This window comes from Penicillium hispanicum (genome assembly GCF_028827665.1).
Source record: "Penicillium hispanicum strain IBT 35686 chromosome Unknown utg000003l_segment0_segment0, whole genome shotgun sequence".
Taxonomy (NCBI): domain Eukaryota; kingdom Fungi; phylum Ascomycota; class Eurotiomycetes; order Eurotiales; family Aspergillaceae; genus Penicillium; species Penicillium hispanicum.
The window spans coordinates 777,990-798,620 of record NW_026623195.1 but is presented as its reverse complement, the minus strand read 5'-3'; the positions used below and the strand labels follow the sequence as shown (position 1 = coordinate 798,620).

Here is a 20,631-nt window from a genome sequence, read left to right as displayed (position 1 = left end):
GTCCCGTCACTTTCATTCCACCCTGCCTATCAGGCCGCCAGATAGTCTGCTCGACACATCCCCGTGCGGCTTTATTGCTTCGAGATGCGGCCAAGGACGCCCGCTTGCTCGATCAGATCCTGGCCGTGGTCCATCCATTTTTGGAAGCCCGCGTCCGTCGGGTCCGAGGGGAAGTCGTCCCACACTGCATTCTCCGAGTCCGCGTACGAGGACCAGTTGCCCTTGGGGACATCGGTTGTGGACCACGACGGCAGCTTGGCCAGAACGCAGGTGTAGTAGACATACAAGATGCGGCAGAGCAACTCGACTCGGTCCACGTAGTGTTGCTGGCTAGGGTCGGGGCTGCGGCCGCCGTCGCCCAGGCGTTTCCACCAGGAGACGCGCCACCGCAGCGAGAGCAGGATGTGACCTAACTCGTTTAGGAAGCGAATGTGTGTGTCGTGGGAGATCTGCTTCCATTTGATGTTGTAGAAGTCTCTCTCGAGCTTGCGGAAGCCCTCAACCTCAAGCATGCGGCAGAAGATGCGGGAGAGTTGGGCCGCAAGAAGAATGTCGCGACGGTCCTCGGGGTTGTGGATATCCATTTGGCGTTCCTGGCCGTTGGCGTCTAGAGGCACGAAAGTATACTTTGCTCGACTAGGCATGTTGTTCCATCGTGAGAGGAGAGTCTGGAGATCAACGGTCAGATAACAGGCGCGACTGTTAACGGGCAAAATGCGAAACTCACGTAGGCCTGGTTCATTGGATCACAGTCCTTGACACAGCTTAGCCAGTTCTTTGACTTGTCCTTCGACTCGACGATACGGCGATCGATAAATTCCAGGAAAGTCGACTTGGCATTGCCGTTGTACTCGCTCAGGCTCTTCAAAAATTTAAACGTCTCGCCTAGATCGAGAACATACAAGGAGCCCGAGGCCTGACTGGCGCGGATGTTGAACCGCCCCTGGCGTTCGGAGAGGAATGACAGTAGCTGACTCATGTCAAACTCGGAGGGAATCTCCATTCGAACGCGACCTGTGCCATCCATCGTTGGGTGATTGACAGCTCGTTGAGCTGGGAATGGTTAGTCGGTATCGGAAATCGTCAAGGAAGTGATGCGTACAGATATAGTTACAGGTTCCAAATTCAACAATGCTAGAAAAGCATGCACGCGCACACGGCTGCTCGTGGAGAGTTGGGCGACAGGCATCGCAAGGCGAGCTTCCATCACACTGCGATGCGATTAGCTTTTGGAATGACCAACATGGCATCAACCATACGAACCTTGCGCTTGTTCAGCCGACACTGGACACAGGTATCTTTGTTCTTCCGGCGCAGGCCCGCGTTGGCTCTGCCAACCATACTCAGGGGGCCTTTGCGACGAGCACCGCGGGGCGGAGAGACAAAGTCTGCAGAAGCAATGGAGCCGCCTTGTCCATCTTCTTGAACAATCTGCAGGGGCTTCGGTTGCCCCTGGTCCATGGAGCCCTGGGCGTTTCGGTTCTTACGCTTCCGAACGGTAGCCACAGACTGCATGGCCAGAGGCATGGGCCGGCCTGAGGCACGCTGGCTGGCAGAGATCGAATTCTTCGATCGAGAAGGGACGGTACTGATCAGTGACTCCGACGGAGTCTCGCTAACCATGAAAGCAGTGGCCTTGGGCATGGACTGCGATTCCTCCGGCGAGCCACTGCTCGGTGTCGTGATTTTCCACTGCGCGTCATCCTCCAGCTGACGCTCCACCAAGGCCGGGGGCTCATCGCCCGTGGCAGAGTACGAGCCCTCGTAGACGTTGGGCACATCGCCCGATTCAGAAGAGCTTTCCGACTTGTATTGGAATCCGTCCTGTCCGGTTTGTCCGTTTTTCGGCGTGGTGAATAGAGAAGCAGGGGTCATCTGCGTGACTGGCAGTTGCGACTCCAAGCTGGTGAGCCACCGCGATTCAAGCGACCGGGTGGAGGATTGGAAAGTGGTGTCCTTGGGACCGTGCTGTGGGGTCATGTCCACCGAAAAAGCACCTTGTCCAGGAATGTTCTCCAACGAGATGTCGGCCGGCAGGTCAGGCCATTCTTCCGGCATTAAAGGAAACGACGGCGGCACCTGCTGGAACATCATAGCCTCAGCCGGGGCATCCGAAAATCCCTGACCATGTGACATCTCGCCTACATCCTCGACGATGACGGCACCGTTGGAGGGATTCGGTCCTTTGCCGTAAGGATAGAGAAGGGGCGCTTCGAGGGGCATGCCCGCCGTGACGGAGTTGAACAGCTGGAACTGCGGCCAGGTCTCGTCGGGATGGAAGTTGTCGTCGGTCGACGACGGCAGCGTGCGAGGACTGATGGTCCCGCTGCCTGAGCCTTCGACGGTGACATCGGGGTAGTTGAAATGGTCGGAGGTCACATCGTGCTTCCTGGAAAGGCGCTCATTATCAGCATCTTTTCGATTTCTCTTGTTCGCTCCGGCGCAGCTGGAACGGGGCTGGAGGCGTCGAACCTGTTGTCTAGATGCTGGAGATCGCCCGAGCGATCCAGCAGTGAGCCCGTCAACGGATCATGAAAGGCACCTAGGTCGGCGGCATCGGCACACTGGCTCGAGTCCTGGCTGGTGTCCCACTCGGGTGGTTGTTCGTAGCCTAGATGTTCCCACGACGCGACGGAGAAAGCACCGTCGGTTTGCCAATTGTCCAGAATTTTGGGGTCGATCCCCGCAGCCGTTGCAGCGCTTCCAGAGTCCATCCAGGGTATGCAGGCAATGGAAGAAGGCGTCGGAGCCGACCAGGCCGAGCCAAGGTCCCCAACAAGACGAGGACGTGTTTGTTTGGATTTTTTCGCGACTGGGCGGACGAGAGGAGCGACGAGATCGGTTGCGAGAGAGACCGATTTCACGCGAGAGCAAAGTTGTAGATGTCGAAGGATCGAAGGGTGGGTGAAGGAGTAAGTCGAGGGGAAAGAAGATGACTGCGACGGATTTCCCCACCACCAAGTTTTACATGCGATCGTCTCTCGGGGATCCGCACAGACCGCGGCTGGCGCCGGCCATCCTTCTCATTCTTCTGCACGATTGGGGATCTACGAAACACCGGGATGCTGGATTCTCCGTGCATAATTCCCATCACGACGATCCGAACGGCACTCTTTTCCCGGCCCGAACACCTACATACAAGCAAGCGGCCATACACGAACACAGAACGTAGCCGGAGCGGACGGCGGAGCGCCGAGCGCACGAGGTGGACTGACCTTACGCGAGTCGATCGAAGAGAGAACCTTGCAAGACGGGTCTGCGCCACCCACTTCTAGCTCGGACTACGGCGTAGTACAGACCAATCGTGATGACAGTGAGAATGGAACCAGAATTATAATACGAATCAATAATATCAATAATTGCTATCGCGTCTTTCCACGGTTCTCGCGCTCTCAGGCACACCCGGTCTTGCAATTACGCCGCTCTAGGTAGCACCGAGCATGCACATGTGCATAAAGTATATAACCGAAGTATCTCCGTGTTTCGCAGAGAAGTGAGGCCGAAGTATACCACGGATATATGGTTGGAATAGCGAGCAACAGAATCTCATACACCAACCTGGATCTAACTATGATTATATATATGTATATATACCTAGGTATATATATAGTTACGCGACTACACTTCTGTAATGTCGTTCAAGGATCAATCGACAGTACCATCGCCCCAGTCAGCAAGTCCTCGTCCACCGACGGATCGGTTCACCGCAGACTCCATCCGTCACCACTTTTCCTTCCCCAACTTCACTGCGAGTTCCCCATTCGGCCTGCCGGTCATGATGGCTGTTGATCCAGAATGACTCTTCCCCCATAAAACCGGAACCGCCCCCGGCCTTCCCCAACTGGGGTTGTCGTTCTTCCTTCGCGTGGGATCCGATCGACTCGACTCGTGGAAGCATCCTCTTGCAAAAGCAACAGACGCTGACCCAGGCCGAGCTCTTGGCTCCTGAGCACCGCCGAGCGTCACGATGCATATTCTGGTAGGTCCGAAGCGAGGCGGTTGCCTTCCACGCCCTTTCTTTCTTTTTCTTTCTTTTTCTTTTTACTTGGCTCCGTTCTCGGTGCGAATCCTGCGATGCCAAAATGGGGGTTAGACGCAATGCGATCAAAGAGAAGAACAGCAGGGGAAGAACACAGCCTAAATCAAGTTGATGAGCCCCGGCATGGTTGTAGACTATCCACCTTCCATGACAATGCTATTCGCGGGCTCAATCCTATTTCCCCTCCCAACGTCATTCGAGATAAGAAACGGGAGCAGAAAACCAGAAACCAAGAAAAGACAACCACTCTCAACGGGCACTGACTATCGGTCAACTATAGGTGGTCAATGACGACGGCCCGCCTAACCGGCGCCTATCGCCCTACGTGCGCCCGCTGGTCGACGAGCTCCAAGCCGCCGGCCACCTCGTCTCAATCGCCATCCCCGCCGCCTCGCGCTCCTGGATCGGTAAAGCCCACCTGATCGAGGCGGCGCTGACCGCGAACCTCGTGCACCCCGACGCCTTCCGCGACGATGGCTCGTGGGACGCGGCGTACCAGCCCGCCGCGGACAGCCCACACAACGGCCACGAGTGGGTGGTCATCGAGAACGGCACGCCCGCCAGCTGCGCCCAGCTGGGCCTGTACAACCTCTTCCCGCACCGCCCGCCCGTCGACCTGGTCATCTCGGGCCCCAACCACGGCCGCAACGCCTCCACCATCTACAACCTGTCCTCGGGCACGGTGGGCGGCGCTCTCGAGGCGGTCTTCTGCGGCAAGCGCGGCATCGCCATCTCCTTCGGCAGCAAGGACCCGCAGCCCGCCGAGGTGATTGCCGCCGCGGCCCGTCTCGCCGTGCGCATCGTCGACCATCTGCATAGCCACTGGGACGAGCGCGTCGAGCTGTATAACTTGAACATCCCCATGCGCGCGGACGTCGAGTCCCAGCCGGTGCAGTATACCCGCACCCTGCCCTACTATTGGTCTCGGGGCTGTCTGTATGCCGAGACCGGCAGCGGCGGCGATGCTGCGGACCGCAAGATGGTGGACGGTGCCGGCTTGGCCAACGGCGTGGCGACGGAGCACTGCAATGGCACTGCTGTGAATGGACACGGCGAGCCCAAGCAGCGCCATTTCAAGTGGTCTGCCGATTTGTCGGATATGAAGAGGAGGTTGCAGGAGAGCGAGGAGGGCACCGATGCGCACACCGTGTTGAATGGGTCTACCAGGTATGATGACTGTCTGCTTGTCCTTACGGGGCAGCTCTTGTGATGCTAACCTGGCTGATAGTGTGACTGCTCTTCGTGCAAACTTCTGGCACGTTCCCGGTTTGGAGGGGCCGTTGCACTTGGACCAGTGAGTCTGTCGGTCTTGTCGTCGAATGGGTTGGACTGCATACATAATATTTCCTATTATTCGTTTTGTGTTCCTCCGAGCGCAGGGCTATTCGATATTGCATTCAGGAGCATCTCGATTGATTATGCCAGGGGGGGGAGTATAGGAGGACCGACCCCCATGCTTTTGTACATAGTAGAACGGGAGAAATGAGCACGTAAAAATCATTTACGATTGATTATGGTCATCGCACGGTCTGAATGACCGACACATTGACGCGCTAGGAATAGCGGCGAGTGCGAACGACGTGCTGGAAGCTGGAAGGAAAGGGTGTATCACATAAACAACAGCACGAAAGAGAAGCGCCAGGACATAACCATCCTAGCCCGCGCGGGCAGCTTCTCCTGCACCGCTCTCGACGGTCGTCGCCTGCTCAGCGCGCATCTTGCCCTTCCCGATTCCACCCTCGCCGACGCCCATGCGACGGGCCACATAGCGCTGCGCGACAACGCCAGCCGCCAGCGACAAGGTCTCCTCGACCCATTCAGCAACCCACTCGCGCGGATCCACGCCGCCGCTCTCGACAATCTCAGCAATGGCCTCAGGTACCACGGCATGTGGCACTTGCGCGTCTTCGGAGTCCGGGTTCTCGGGCGCCGGGGCCGATGCATCGAGCCATTCGATCCACTTCTGCGGGATGGCCTGGGAGACGGCGTGGAAGGCGATTCCATGCACCGGGTCATGCAGGTACAATGCGAAGGCGATCTCCTCTTCTGTTTCTTCGGCGTCGACGGCGCCGGGGGAGGTAGCTTTTTCGCCCGACGGGGCGGCCTGGAAAAGCTCCTTCGAAACGGGCTGGCTGACTGCCTGGATCGCGAGGAAGATATCGCTGCTGCGAACGGGGTTGGATTCACTCAGCACCTCGGTGGCTTGCTTGGCCGCCTCTTCGAGCCCACCCCGCGAGGCGAAGTATTCGGAAGCGTAGGACTCCGCGCTCGCGCGAGCGAGCTTCGACGCCTCGACGGCGCCGGGGACGGCGTTGATCGTGCGTGGGGTTCCGGGGGTGACGGTCCGCCACCAGGGCCCGTCATGCCAGCCGGCGCTGGAGATGTACCCGCCGACGTCGAGGCCGCGCTTGGGCGCCGACTCTTGGCCCCGCTGAATGACCAACAGGTCTCCGCCCTCGACTTGGGCCATCACTCGAGAGAAAACGGCGTAGACGAGCGGGTCGACGCCAGGGTAGCCGGAGAGATCATGGGTGACGTGGATCTGGAGGCGCTCGTGAGAGGAGATGGGAGGGGCGAGGGTGTGGATGATGTTGGTGAAGGTCGGGATAGCCATGCTGCGAAGCTCGCCGCCTGCAGGACTCCAGTTTAGCATGAGCACACGTAGGGCCCCGGGCCCGGAAAAGACATACCAAACTCCCGCAATGCTCCAACGTTGCCCTTGACCTGCTGGGCCCATCGCTGGGCCTCCTCATTGTTCTGGATCTCTTTGACTGCTGCCTCGGCCTGCTTCATGGCGGCAGTGGCTGTCGCGCTGGCCGTTGCGAACCATCCTCCAAACCAGCCGCCGCCCTCCGGCTGCGCCTGCGATGCTGCAGGCTCGGCATCTTGCTTCACCTGCTCAGGCTTGTTTCCTGTGCGAGAAGATCGGCCTGTCTCCTCCGACTGGCCAGTGCGGGCCTTGTCTTCACTGGTTCGATCGATAGTCGCACTGGGCCGAGGAGACCGAGTCGACGAGCGTGGCTTATCGGCTGATAGACGCGGCGTGCCAGGACCACTGCTCGGCCGTTGGGAGGCTAGGTTATCGAGCTCCGTCAGGATGTCCTCCTGTTCGGCCGTTGCATTGTCGGCGGTAGGAGCTGCCGGCGCTGGCGTCGGCTTCGAGTTCTTCTCGCCAGACTGGTCGATTCCGAGGTTGTCGAACTGAGCGAGCAGCTCATCGCTAGTGGGTTTTGCTCCCTTCGGAGGCATGGTGTGTGAAAGAGGCGGCTGGGGTTGTTCAGGAGAGGTGACGACACCGATTGTTTAGAGCTCCCGCAGCGACGGTGGAGACCCCGTGCCAAGACCCGCGGTTTGTTGTGTTCGCAACACTGCCATGAGTAAATGAGTGGATGGGCATTAGAGGACATATTAAGCATCTTACTGGGGAGGGATCTGGGGCAGGCCTAGGTTATAGCTAAATCGAGGTTGATCACCTTAGTGCGCCGCCTATTGAGATCCTGTGCGCTGCCTACGCAAATATATGTACCTCGGTACTACCAGGATATTTCCGCGATGAGGACGCCTACATGTCTGTTGCACTGACCTTCCACGTAGTGTGTGGGCAGAGTAGTTTCGCTCGAGGGCTTCTTCTCCTCCTTCTCTCTTTTCTCGGTGCATTAGGTCTCTTTTTTCTACCCTGGCTACCCTAATATCTAGGCGGCCCCGAGATAGAGATCTCTTCCGATAGATTTCCTCAAATGAGCAACGCTTTGCTCCTTATATCTGCACCCACTTTCGGAGTTATATCCAGTAAGTCCCCCTTCTGGCCGCCTCTTTATATGAGTACTAATTGGCCGCGACCAATTGGACTTGAACAGATTCATTTACCCAATCTATACTCCAACCCTCCTACATTCTCTACCCAACCGAAAAGGCATCTGCCTGTATACTGCCTAGTGTGGTTTTGACCGGCGCAACTCACTAAACCATAACATCCGTAGCGCCATGCCACCGTCTGCGAGTCAAACCAGTACATTTATCGATTATGTTGCAACATGTCAAGGTCTAAATGCGAATACTGAGCTTACTAAATCGCAAGGAATGCGAATTCTCAGCCGATACCCGTGACGAACATTAGGTTGCAGGACGTCTTACCGATGCCAAGATGATATAAGTACTTACAGGGGAAGCTCAGTGCTACTGTAAGACCAACATGAAGTACCTTCAGCCTACGCAGACCAACAACTATGCGGTATTAAAAAACATGGAAGATTCAAGTTGGGCAGAGGAATGCATTGGTGGAAGGACATATCGAGAGCCTGCCCACCAACCGGGTGCCAATGCTGCTCGCGACGGCCCGGCCTACTTGTGACACCTAAGCACGCCGGCTTGGCGCTAGGTTGATGGGTTGTGACTCAAAGACGCGGGGTTTGAAAGCTGATATTTTTTTGGCGGTAATCGCGCAGCATTGGGTGATAATCAAGAATCAACAAAAATACCTTCCAACCCGGTAGGCTCCTCCCTGCCATTAGGTGTCCGGCTGGCAATGTGAAATGCACGCAAATTACAGGTAAAGCTATGTAGATTAAAGGTCTATCCATACACCTGTGTACTAGTGCTTTCCCAATTCTTGATATCTGCTTCTCTCTTCCTAGGCATATTGAGGATTGATGCATAGCAGTTATACTTGCGTACCGCGTGCTTGCTGAAGTTGGATGCCACACGGGTATAGTGAAGCCAATTCAGTGATTTGGCATGACTTGTTCTCCTGGAGTAAAAGTCCCGTCCACGCTGTATGAGTTCTAGAAAGACCTGCGATTGGAACATCTTTCTACACGTCTTGTCTCATTCTCTCCTCTCCGGAACTTTCTGTATCGAAGAAAAGCTCAGGAGGGCTTTAACCGAAAAAAAACTCTTTCCTTCATCGTTGAATTTTTAGTGCCAACAATAGTGCTGATGGTAAGGGTCTCACCGGAGCTTGTTTTCATATCAGAAGTTTTCGACTCAACAACCCAATAATCTTCTTGAAACGAGCCAAATACCCATGCGAGATCAGTCCAATTTAGTATCCGGGTCAGCAATGCAGCCAATAATTGACAGCCAAAGCTCGTGCGAGACCCGTTTTTTGTATGTCCAAGACCTCCAAATACATTGTGACGAATGAATTGGAATAGGTCATTGTTGCAAATATAGTCGAACCAGGCCTCGTGTCCTCTCAGCCTTTCCGACAGATGTCCAATATGAACAATTTGTCCATGAGATCGAGGCTGCGGCCGGCGGCCGAGATGGCGGACCACCAGCCCGACACCCGCGGCTCTGCAGTGATTCGGCACCGACCCGACCACGCCGATCAGAAACGGGCGTACAGACGCGCTCCCTCTCCGATTTGTTCGATCCCATCCGGCCAATCGAAACTCCTCATCTCGGATATTTGATCTTGGATATCGTTTGTGTTTCTGAGCATCTTAAGGAACACACAACCCAAAGACAAGGTGAATACCATTTTGAGGCGCTTCTTGACTCACTCCCCCGCTAACATCCCACTGCTGATTCAAGCCCGAGGCACACCATCAGCCATGCGTCTCCCATATGTGCCAGATCCTCCTCCAACTAGTACCCCAGATGAAGCGAGGATCCTCGCCAGTGTGCAAGCCCGCCGGGCTCCAAACGCGCTCCTCCCACTCGATCTCGCTCTGCTGCACTCCTTCCCTGTCGCAGATGGATGGAATTCCTTTCTCGGGGCCATTCGCACCCGTACCACTCTGTCAACTGTTATCCGCGAGCTGGCCATTTGCCGTGTCGCAGTGATCAACGGGGCGCTATTTGAGTGGGAGCAGCATGCGCCGCTGCTCCAGCAGGGTGGGTTAAGCGAGGAAGCTTTGCAGGTCATCGGCAATGCCCAAGCAGACTTTTCACACGATGAATCGGTGAAGTCCCTGAGTCGCGACCAGAGGGCGGTGTTGCAATACACTGATTCGATGACCAAGACTGTCACGGTGCCAGATGAGGTATTTCAAGAGTTGAAGAACTGCTTTAGTGATCAGGAAATAGTGGAGATCACGGCCACGGTGGCGGCGTATAACTGCGTCAGTCGGTTTCTGGTGGCGTTGGATGTGGGGGAGAAAAACCATTGAAGTGATGGAGTAGATGTGGCCTCCTGGAACCTGGAAGTTGAGTCATTTGACGAGTTGTATTGTATATTGTGGTAGCTGCATCCCAAAGTACTGCATCGATGTTTTTGTGTGGGTTGCAAGGCCCAAGGGCATATTTCTGTCATCGAGCCTCTCAAGAACCCCCTATCTCTGCCCTCCACTGCGATCGTACTTATTGAACGATATTGACATAACATTGCCATTGTCCTGATTTGGCAGAGTGAATGGTGCGTTCTCCTAGTTGTGACTAGATTGATTATTCACGGAGCGAACGCATGAGATGATTCAAAACAGACGAGCATTGTAATCCCCATTCCCACCGTACTTCAGCTCCTTCTACTCTTTTACAATATTACAGTCTATACTCCGGGTCGAACATTCTTCGAGGAGTTGTGTGTCTGCAAAAGCGCGGAAAAATGCGAAGCCAATATGTGCGGTCTGTGCTCAAGACCTGCGATGATCGGAACTAAAGGGGCCAACAAAGGAATGAGTTTGTGTCAGACGGGGATAGGGATCAAGAAATATATGTTTTTTACGGAGAGTACAGCAAAGGAATTCGGTAGGACTATTGAAACTCCCTTCAATGTGAATGGTGGTTGCCATAGCGGTCCCCAGGGCGGCTAATGACGCTAGAACCCTTGCAGAAGGAGAGCTATCCAAGATTATTCCGATCACCACCCTGAAAACACACAGCCATGAGAAAGCAAACACAGGGAGAGGGAATACAGGCCTGGTTCTATAGCGTCCTCGATATAACACTATTATAGTTCTCGATGACACTCGAAATATTCTCGTATAGACCTGATTGCCCCTGATTTGTATCTCGCCACCCCCAAGTGAGCCAACCGTAAATCTCTAACTGTGTAAACTTATCACACACTTCTCAGATGACCAACTATACACATCATCCATTCACTACCGTCTCCATTCACGCATCACGGCTCGCAATGTCCAACTGAGCAGCGTGGCTACATAGATGGGCGCAAGCTGATTGGCTGCGGGTGGCAGTGGAGCCCCGTTGTAATGGTCACTACAAACTAAACTCCCTCTCAATCTCTTTTCTGCGCTCTCAGCTTCACAGTTGCGCCCATCCTTATCTTCTTCCACCCCCCAGTGCGACGCTTCTTTTCCTGGTCGCCCGTTCTTCTCATTTGTCCTTTTTCATCGCCCTTGTTTTTGTCTGTTTCTCTGGTCTCTTCCCGCTCGCGGAAGTGTTTCTTTTTCTCTCCTTCTACATACTACCGTTTCGCGCGCTGCAGCATCCGCAGCACCGCGCATTGCCCACTTGCCCCAGATTCTTCTAGAGTCTCTTCTGTACTTGGCTCTTTGATCCTGACACTTTGATTTCTCCTGTATTCTCGGGGCGTGGTTGTGGTCGCGCGCTGAAAAAGCCTGGCCATCCAGCCTTCGAGTACACATCCCTGGACACTTCGGCCCAGCGTCTCACTCCAGCCCGGCCGTAAATTGGCCGATCGGGATTTGGGGATTCCTGACTCGATCGATGCAATCACCATTGTGATTTTCTCCTTTTCATGGTACGTCTGCCGTGGGGGCTCTTTTCCCTTGCTGTTGTAGTCTTTACACTTCCCCGGTCAGAGCCTGACCCAAATTGCCGCGACCGTGTCTGTTTCCTGCTGTCCACCCCCATTCTCTCTCGACGCCATGATTGTTTCGCATCTGTGTCCAGCAGGAATGTCTTCTTCTCCCTGGCATCCTGTCGTTTCTATGTTTTTGGTCCCGTCTCTCACACGATCCTCCCCCGATCTGGGGGGTTCCTGACATTGCGCTGCGATTACTACTGGCGTCTTGGCGCCAGCAAGCGAACCGGCTAACCCATCTATACAGAGCACTCCATACATTCTTCGATCTTCACGGTGCACCCCGGGTCGGTTTGCCCTTGCGCACTAATTGGACCGTGCTGGGGATTCATTTTCTTCCTTTCATTGCTTCTACTACTTTGCTTCCTTCCCAAATGGCCCCCATCCCTCGGGCTGATTTGGACATGGACAATCCGTCCTCCGATGTGGGCGACAGCCAGGACCAGGACTCTCCGCTGCGCCGACAATTTTCCGAGCCTTTCCGGCCGCAATCTACCTCCACCCAGATCTCGCAGTCGCCAGAGCCACGCTCACGGCGACTAAAATGCGACTGGTGTGGCAAGTTGTTGGACATGCTGGAAGACGAGAGCATCACGGAGGATGATGTTCTCAATGCTCACGTGGCATCGGACCATCCCCACCACCAGGTGGGTTATGATGGCGCCGATGAGAGCGGCGTAGATAATGATGAGGAACTTGACTACAATGACGAAGAGGAAGTAGTCAATGGTGCAATGCAGCTCGAGGGCGAAGAGGCTGAAGAGGCCGAAGAAGCCGAGGATGGCGAAGAGGTCGAGATCGACGAGGCCGAAGAAGGCGAAGGCGAGGGCGAGGAAGGCGAAGAACCTGGTCACGCCGAACCAACTGAACCAACCGAAGACCACTTGAAGGGAGAGGTGGCCGAAACTGCTGCCGTACCGGTAGTCAATGGCCTCCAAAGTGAGGTGGAAAATCACGTCGCTGCACCCCCCGCCACCGCACCCAAGGTCACTCAAGAGGCGGCCGGGAAGCTGGACCAGTTGGAGTGGCTTTCAAACCCTCGAAGTGCTTTCCCCGACGACTATCGCCGACGCGTGGCTCAATGGCAAGAGCCGGAAATGAAGGACCGCCTTCCAAAGATCTGGAACGTGCACAATGTGAACGAATTCTGCCCTAACTACGCTGAAGAACTGGCGAAAGTGGAGAGCACCTGGCAGCACGTCTTCCGTGACTCCAAGCCCAAGAAGCGTGATGCGCCCGAGCCACTGATTCGGCCGGACCCTTACAAAATCACCACTACTGACAAGGGCAAATTCCTTGATATCGGCTCGTTTGATGATCTCCTGGAAATGCTTCGGAAACCCGAGACGCTTGCCCCGGAAGAGCTGTATGCTGCAACCGAGACCGTCGCATTTGCGATGAAAGTCTGGCAGGATGAATACCTCGCTCTCGATAAGCTCTATACTCTCGCTCACCGTCATTACCGGACTCCGCTTTTTAACGACGCCAAGCGAGAGCACATGATGGGCAACAAGAAGAGGAACGGTCTGCCCCTTGCCAAAGTTCCGGAAACCGACCGTGACTTCGAGGACAAGAAGGAGGCCATGCTCTATGGCTACAAACACACCTACTTCAATTCCAACGTCAGCACCGCGGTCAGTTGGACGCCACAGAGCCCGTTCATGCAGGGTGGCTTCGTCCCCACTCCCGCGCAAGGTCGAAAACTACTTCAAAAGACCGCACCTGGAGACCGCAATCCTGACGGTTGGACGCCTGTTGTGAGGGACGGCGTTGAGCTGGTCCCCAAATTGTACGAGCCTCGCCGAGAGCCCGTGATGAAGTTTACTCGCAAGCGGAAGGCCGTGGAAGTCGAGGCTTCTAAGAGCGACACCGAGGATACCCCACACGACACCATTGAGGGCGAAGAGACCGAAGAGGAGATCCACCCCGCCAAGCGACGTTCTAGAGGTCGTGGTGGTAGACAACCTACATTTGAACCACACCAGCCAGAACCTCCTGTCACCGCTACTCCTCGTGGCCGTGGTCGAGGCCGTGGTCGCGGTCGAGGCCGAGGAATTGGACGCTCAACAGCTCCTCGCGTCTCCTTGGACGCTGCTCAGTCCACCACCTACACACCCACATCCTACCGTGGCCGAGGTCGTCGCGGTGCAAGCACCGTGGCCAGTGCCACTCCTCAGGCTTCTCATACAGTGGATGAGACAACTGCATCTGTGCCTGACATGTCTCCCATGCCCGAGCCAACCTCTGCCACCAAGCTGGCCCCAGCCAAGAGGGACCCCACCATCGAGGAGATCGAGGAGGCTCGCCGCCTGAAGATCGCCAACTCCAAAAACCCCAAGAGAACCAAGGCAATGCTCGACCACTGGGAGCGTTTTAACCGCGAAGGACGCATTCGCAATCCCAAGCGGTCCAAGGCCCAAATTGAATCGGATCGCCAGGCTGATGAGGTCAAGAAGACCACAGAAACCCCGAAGCCAGCTGGCCGTCGCCGAAAGTCAACTTCGCTTGCACCGATTCCCAGTGGCAATCTTGCTCCCAAAGCGCCCGCCGTGGCTCCTATGCCGACTGTGCCACACATGGCTCCGGGGCCTACGCTGCCGTCGCTAAGCATGTCCCACTACGCTCCTCCAAACCCTTTCACTGCCCCGCCACCTGTTGCACAGCTTGGCCAGCCGATGCCGCCGCAGTATGCGCCATTCCCGTATGTGCCATATGGCCTCGCGCCTCTGCCTGGTCCTCCTCCGGGCCACCATCATCCAAGCCATCCTCCAGGCCCTCCAGGCCCTCCAGGCCATCCAGGCCATCCAAACCATCCTCCTGACCATAATTACCAGCACCACCACCATCATCATCATCCCCACCACCGATGACTTTGAGGAGGAAACAGCTTCGATCCTCCTTTTTCCATTCTACCATTGGATTAACATTCAACTCCAATGATATTGACTACACGGGGGACCCCAAAGTCATTCTCATCTTACTTCGGGGAGAATTCCCTTTGGTCTTAAAATGACCATATTCCAACAGCGAGGCTTACGTTTCTTTCTTCTCAATTGAGAGAGCTGGATAACTCCTGCTCGGCCCATTTTTTTTGATTGTTCCTGCGAGGTTTGCGCGCCGGCGTTATGGGAAAGGACTCCGGGACTACAAGAACGATATCAAGCGGTGAAAAGGACCTGTACATCTAATGAGCAGCCTGGTGGCGTAAGCGTCGTCGCAGGCGTGTACTCTACTTTGATTTTTGTATGATAGCATTGGCCAGACATTGAGAACCTCAGGCATCAAATAATTATCACGTGCCTCACATCACCTGACTGCTCTCGCCTCAAAGCAGTTTGCATCACCTCCAATCTCGTATCAACCCATCTCTCCGACGACTCTCCCACTACTCTTAGCCCCAATTCGCGGACAGCCGCACTCTCACACCTTCTTCCTCTCACATTCGCAATTATAATGGGGAAAAAGAGACGTGGTCCCTCCTTGGACGAGCTTCTGGCTCGCCCATGGTGCTACTACTGTGAGCGCGATTTCGACGATCTCAAGATTCTGACCTTGCATCAGAAGGCCAAGCACTTCAAGTGCGAGCGATGTGGACGCAGACTGAACACAGCTGGAGGTAAGCACCCGCTACCCAGGATGTCAATGACGTCTCCCTCCCCGCGATCGCAACGACACTGACGCATCGCGCACTCAGGCTTGTCCGTGCATATGAGCCAGGTCCACAAAGAACAGCTGACGGAGATTGAGAATGCGTTGCCCAATCGAGCGGGACTTGATGTGGAAATCTTCGGAATGGAGGGTGTGCCGGATGATGTGCTCCAGGCGCACCACCAGCGTGTCATGGTCCAGTTCCAGCAGGCAGAGGCGGAGCGGCAAGCGGTGACGGGCAATCCTCCTGCAGGAAGTGGTGCGGGCGGTCAACCGGCGAAGAAGCCGAAGCTAGAGCATGTGTCAGACATGAAGAAGCGATTGGCAGAACATCGGGCGAAACGCGCCGAGGGAGCTGCTGGTGGTAGTAGCGGCGAAGCGACTCCCGTGGGTGCGGGACAGCCTGCGCCAACACCGAGTGCATATGTAAGTCATGTTTGAGCCGGAGAGGATTGGCATTGAAGCTCATGTTCTTGAACAGGTACCACAGCTTGCTGCGGCTGCGCCGGCGCAGCAGTATTCTTATCCGCAGCCCTACGGAGGGGCCGCGCCTGTCGCCCCCTTCCAGCAGACTGCCAGCCCAGGATATCCTACATTTTCACCCGCAGGTGGGCAAGTTCCCGGCTCTGCACCATATCCTGCCCCCGGATATTCACCTCAGCCGTTCCCTGGCCAGCCTTCCGCACCCGCCTACGGCGCTACTCCCTCGCCTTTCTCTCAACAACCAATTCCCTCCGACTCCAATACCCCTCCACGAGCCGGCAGCCTGCCCACACCGGCCGGGCTTCCGCAGCGCCCGGCATTCGGTGCGCCTACTGTCAACGCACAGCAGATGCAACAGATGCACATGGGCCACCCGATCCCAGCCACGGCATCCACACCAGGCCATGCGAACGGCGATGCGGCCCAGCCACACGGACAGCTATCGTCATCTGTTAACGATTTGATCTCCGGCGCCGCTCAGGAAGCAACAGCGAAGACCGCCGAAACTACCGAGAAACCCAGCAAGAAAGACAAGTCTAAACCGACGCGCATGGTATATTCGGACGAGACGACCAGCCCCGAAGAGAAGATGGCCCAGCTTCCCCGGTACACATTCGCGCGCGATCGGTTCACCGCGGGCACGGCTCTCGGCGAGCTCCCCGGTGCGGTGGTGGTGGGCGCCATCCAAGACCAGGATACGGTCATCGACCCGGCACATTAACAGCCTGTCCCAAATGATATTCCAAAGACACGAGGCGGGGGGGTGTCTGCAGTGACAGACACGGACAACGGACTCCAGCTAAGTTCGACACATACTCTAGCTACACTTGACCAATCCGGCCGGCTTTCCTGTTACCTGCCCTGATCCATCAGTAGTTCCGGCGAAACCTGACTGCCTGAGTGCCCAAGAAACCAAAGCTGTCTCGACGTGCGCGACGATTCCTTAGTCCGTGTGCTGACGGGTTTCGCTTCCACTATGCGGGATCGCTGCCAGGAAGGTTTAATGGAGGATTCGACCGTACGTGTTCTGCCCTTGTTGAATCCTGAATCCCCGCAGTCTTCATTTTCCTTGTTCTTCATTTTGATTGAAAACGGCCTGGGACCCCAGCACACCGACGTGAGTTCCGCGCCGCCCAGGTTGACGATGCCATTTCACCCGATGTAAGTTTCTGTCTTTAGCGTCTTTGAGGTAGGGGTTCCACCACATACATGGGTTCCCATGTACAATCTAAATCCATCTTTTTGGTTTTGCGTCTTTACGTCTTGCGATTGCAACACCATGTATCTAGCATCGGACCTGTAGTTCGAAACCCGTAGACCGAGGACGGTGGCAGCTTACAATAAAGCATCACTTGAATTCCGCAGATCCGCTCTAGAAACAGTCCCGAAAGAGAACAACCAGAACAAGAATCAACTGCGCTTGACCCCCGCCCACGCATAGCTAGCTCGAAGCTCCGATCTCCAGAATGGCCCCAATCATACGATCAGACCATCACCAGCGCACGCCCCGGACATCAGTCTCCCATCATCGTCCCTCAAACAGCCCGCTTCTCCCGAAACGCAAGCCCAAACACCACAAGCCCATACGTCGCCAGCACCGACAGCCCCAGCGGCACGGGCTTCCCGCCCGTCTTGATCACCCGCGGGATCGAGCTGCCGCCCAGCACAGCCGAGGCCAGCAGCCCGAGTTCCTCGCCATAGGCCTGGCCGGCACGCAGGCGCGCGAAGCTGAGGAGGTAGAGCGCGCCGACGGAGAGGCCCGCGGCGATGGAGGGGATGGAGCCGGTGCGCGCGTAGCCGATTGCGCCGCCGAGCGAGGTGAGGAGGGAGAGGGCGAGCGCGGAGGTTGTTGGGAGGGGGGCTTGGGAGGACTGCGGTGCTGGGTGTTAGTTTGGTGGAGTGTGGGGTTGGATGGGAGGGGTTTTGCGTACCATGTTGAGCGGATTGGAAGCGGTTTGCTGGAGTGGTGGAGGGAAGCTGCGAGCGGGAGCTGTCTGGGTGGAGATTAGTCAGATGGTGCGGGAACGGCCCGGGGAATCCATGATGCGAAGTATAGCGAAGTATACAACGTTTGGCTGTGGTTGCATTCGGCGTTGAATAGGCTTTGCTTTGTGGATATTTATTCATGATGCGCCTTATTTGAGAGGAATTCCAGGAGAAATACGACAGATCATCATGGAGTGTAACTCGCCTGCGAATCTGCGTTGCTGGGTCTGCATCCAGTATTGAGATGATGCCATTCAATACGAACGACAGTCTCGGCTGAATAAACTCTAGAACAAAATCAGTCATTGACCCAACGTTTTTGCGTGGATTTTATTGGATGGTATGTTGAGATCGATGTAAACAAGCATAGCTGTGAGGAGCCGAGAGAATGTCGTAGCACTGCGCTAGCCGAGTCTTGCCAAAGTGGAAGATGGGGGAAATGAATTCCCTGGCTTGACAACGCGAGATGCCTGGATCTCTTGGCCTGGAGGAGCACAACATCGATAGTCTCCACACTGTAAATGACACAGTGATTTATAAGAAGTGGGGGCCTAGCTTGAAACGGAGGCTTCTGGGGCTATATATATTCGGACTTAACATGGTGGCGTGCTGCCGCTAACAATCGCTCTGGTAGCCTTGTGTTTGTTGACAAGATAACCAAGTCGCTAGTGCGAAGGATGTGATTCAGACCGCGAAAGCATTCTGATATCCGTTTGATGCTCAGTTACACTAGTATACCTTCACTCTTCACACTCTTTCCACGTTCAACCTGGACTTGCACGCAGCTTGCTGGGTCACACCGACCAGCCAGAGCCATGTTTCACCACACGCCGATGCTATCTCACCACGGTCCCCATTTAGGCCTTTCCGGTCAGGCGTACCTCGAGCTTACCCATTAGCTTGGCCGTGGTGGCCCAGCCCCCAGTTGCAACGTCTGTCAATGCGAACCAACGCCCTCGGTAGTGCCCGGGCATCACGCATGCTAATGTTGATAAGGTTGCCATTGGCGGTGCTCGATTCAAGGACAGGATCCACAGTCCTCAAAAGGTTCCCGCTATGGCAAAATAGGAGTCAATTGCGAGTTGGCACGCCAGTCCAATCCCTGAGGATCCGGGAACTATCTTCTATTCGGAGGGTATAGTCGGGGGCCGATTTGGATCTGACAGGGCCTGAATCTCTAATTTGTCACAACCCCTCTGAAGAAGTCGAATCGAGCATGCAGTCAGTAGTTTCTGCACCATTCCCGCGCCAGCCATCCTGCCTAGGCTAGAAACTCCTGGTTTCTCTCTGGGTGTCATTGCCCAGGTGCCCTGTGCCATCAGTCCAGTTAGTGTAAAGCCCGATGGGGCCGGGGGCCAGAACGCTCAGCTTGCAAGACGAATCTAGTCCTTCATTGGAAGTCCAAGCGAAGCTAACAGATAGTTTATGGCGAGTAGGGTCCGTGGACTTTGGGGTCGGAAAACTCGCGGAATTAATACTGCCAAGAGGAAGATCACCCTTGTACGCCCGAGCCGCGATATATAAGCCATCAGCAGTCCGAGAAACCAATTTGGACCCTCTCTGTGCTGCTCTTTCCCCTCGATTCCAGCTCTGCTTCCTTGACAGGGATCCACGCAACCATGCATTTCAAGCCTCTGCTGCCGATTCTTGCCCTCAGCGCCGTCACGAGTGCGCTGCCAGCGAAGAGAGACACCCTGACCGAGGTCGTAGATGAACTCCTTGAGGAGGTCTCGCCCTTTGTCCCCGTCGATATCAGCAAGCTCTCGTTTTCGTTTTCGTTCCCGGCCTCGAGTGCGACTCCCACGGCGGCTGTGACTACTGCGGTTGTGACTACTCCGACCGCTACCGGGAAGGCGAAGAGAGATGTCGTCGAGGACGCGCTAGAGGAAGCAATGGAAGAAGTTGGGGCTTTCGGGCCCATCAATCTAGCCAACATTTTGCATTCCATCGCCATCCCGACCTCGACTGGGGTTCCCACTCCGCTTCATACTTCGACGCCGACGCCGACCCCTGCCGGGAAGAAGAGAGAAACCCCGACCGAGGTCCTAGATGAACTCCTTGAAGAGGTTGCGCCGTTCATCCCCATTGATATCAGCAAGATTTCGCTCTCGCTTCCAATCCCGAGCTCGCATGCTAGTCCCACTCCAAGGCCGACTACGAGCAAGGCTGTCTAGCCCTAGACGCTGTTCTCTCATCGTCTAGTGCACTTGCGGTATTCGAACAATTCGTTGAACCTTTTCCCTGGCGTGATACTCAAGACGTCGAGCTGAGATGCCTATTCAATGCACGATGAGCGAATAGCCGTCTCTGCTGAGACAACCCGGAGGAAGATGGAGACTGCAGGCGTCGGGGGAGAGAAAGCAAGGCAATGTTGGCACTGAGCGAAATTATGTATTGACCATGTTTTATGTGTGCTGTATGTTGGAATGAAGGACCGAGTCACGTATCACCATGGACATCCGACAAATAGACGTTATTCTCTACAGGGCGAGTAGGGTTACAGAGTGAGGCGCCGTAGATACTCCCAAGCAAGCCAGACGCCTCTGCGCGTCCTGGAGTCCGCGTCCTCGCCCATGCAGGGCTATACCTATCCCGAGTCAAGGCATAGTAATAGCCTGAGAATTCAACTCGTGAACACATTTCTCATTCTAACATGCACTCTTCATAACTCCGGACATGCGATAATTCCCGCCTGTAACGGCATCTTCGGGCTGACGCCCCGTCATGAGGCCGACCAAACTCACGG

General features: G+C 55.5%; 8 protein-coding genes across 8 annotated transcripts; 5 read left to right on the top strand and 3 right to left on the bottom strand.

Moving 5' to 3' along the window:
* Window positions 1-71: 71 nt before the first annotated feature.
* On the bottom strand, window positions 72-2,714 carry N7459_002701 (Zn(II)2Cys6 transcription factor domain-containing protein; the record flags this gene model as incomplete). Its single annotated transcript, XM_056941886.1, has 5 exons — window positions 72-668; window positions 728-1,053; window positions 1,103-1,211; window positions 1,264-2,389; window positions 2,473-2,714. 5 exons carry the CDS (start codon window positions 2,712-2,714, stop codon window positions 72-74), a joined length of 2,400 nt encoding a protein of 799 aa, XP_056801769.1.
* A 1,253-nt stretch (window positions 2,715-3,967) lies between these two features.
* N7459_002700 (5'/3'-nucleotidase SurE) lies at window positions 3,968-5,337 on the top strand (the record flags this gene model as incomplete). The annotated part of the gene is made up of 3 exons (XM_056941885.1): window positions 3,968-3,979; window positions 4,320-5,206; window positions 5,268-5,337. 3 exons carry the CDS (start codon window positions 3,968-3,970, stop codon window positions 5,335-5,337), a joined length of 969 nt encoding a protein of 322 aa, XP_056801768.1.
* A 356-nt stretch (window positions 5,338-5,693) lies between these two features.
* Window positions 5,694-7,288, bottom strand: N7459_002699 (DUF5427 domain-containing protein MTC1; the record flags this gene model as incomplete). Its single annotated transcript, XM_056941884.1, has 2 exons — window positions 5,694-6,670; window positions 6,730-7,288. 2 exons carry the CDS (start codon window positions 7,286-7,288, stop codon window positions 5,694-5,696), a joined length of 1,536 nt encoding a protein of 511 aa, XP_056801767.1.
* Window positions 7,289-9,594: 2,306 nt separating this feature from the next.
* Window positions 9,595-10,152, top strand: N7459_002698 (carboxymuconolactone decarboxylase family protein; the record flags this gene model as incomplete). The annotated part of the gene is made up of 1 exon (XM_056941883.1): window positions 9,595-10,152. One exon carries the CDS (start codon window positions 9,595-9,597, stop codon window positions 10,150-10,152), a length of 558 nt encoding a protein of 185 aa, XP_056801766.1.
* A 1,990-nt stretch (window positions 10,153-12,142) lies between these two features.
* N7459_002697 (uncharacterized protein) lies at window positions 12,143-14,638 on the top strand (the record flags this gene model as incomplete). Its single annotated transcript, XM_056941882.1, has 1 exon — window positions 12,143-14,638. The coding sequence occupies one exon, from the start codon at window positions 12,143-12,145 to the stop codon at window positions 14,636-14,638; it is 2,496 nt and encodes an 831-aa protein (XP_056801765.1).
* Window positions 14,639-15,221: 583 nt separating this feature from the next.
* Window positions 15,222-16,620, top strand: N7459_002696 (putative C2H2 finger domain protein; the record flags this gene model as incomplete). The annotated part of the gene is made up of 3 exons (XM_056941881.1): window positions 15,222-15,384; window positions 15,463-15,842; window positions 15,898-16,620. The coding sequence occupies 3 exons, from the start codon at window positions 15,222-15,224 to the stop codon at window positions 16,618-16,620; spliced, it is 1,266 nt and encodes a 421-aa protein (XP_056801764.1).
* An 814-nt stretch (window positions 16,621-17,434) lies between these two features.
* Window positions 17,435-17,833, bottom strand: N7459_002695 (TMEM14 family protein; the record flags this gene model as incomplete). Its single annotated transcript, XM_056941880.1, has 2 exons — window positions 17,435-17,770; window positions 17,831-17,833. The coding sequence occupies 2 exons, from the start codon at window positions 17,831-17,833 to the stop codon at window positions 17,435-17,437; spliced, it is 339 nt and encodes a 112-aa protein (XP_056801763.1).
* A 1,671-nt stretch (window positions 17,834-19,504) lies between these two features.
* On the top strand, window positions 19,505-20,059 carry N7459_002694 (uncharacterized protein; the record flags this gene model as incomplete). The annotated part of the gene is made up of 1 exon (XM_056941879.1): window positions 19,505-20,059. One exon carries the CDS (start codon window positions 19,505-19,507, stop codon window positions 20,057-20,059), a length of 555 nt encoding a protein of 184 aa, XP_056801762.1.
* Between the last annotated feature and the right edge of the window lie 572 nt (window positions 20,060-20,631).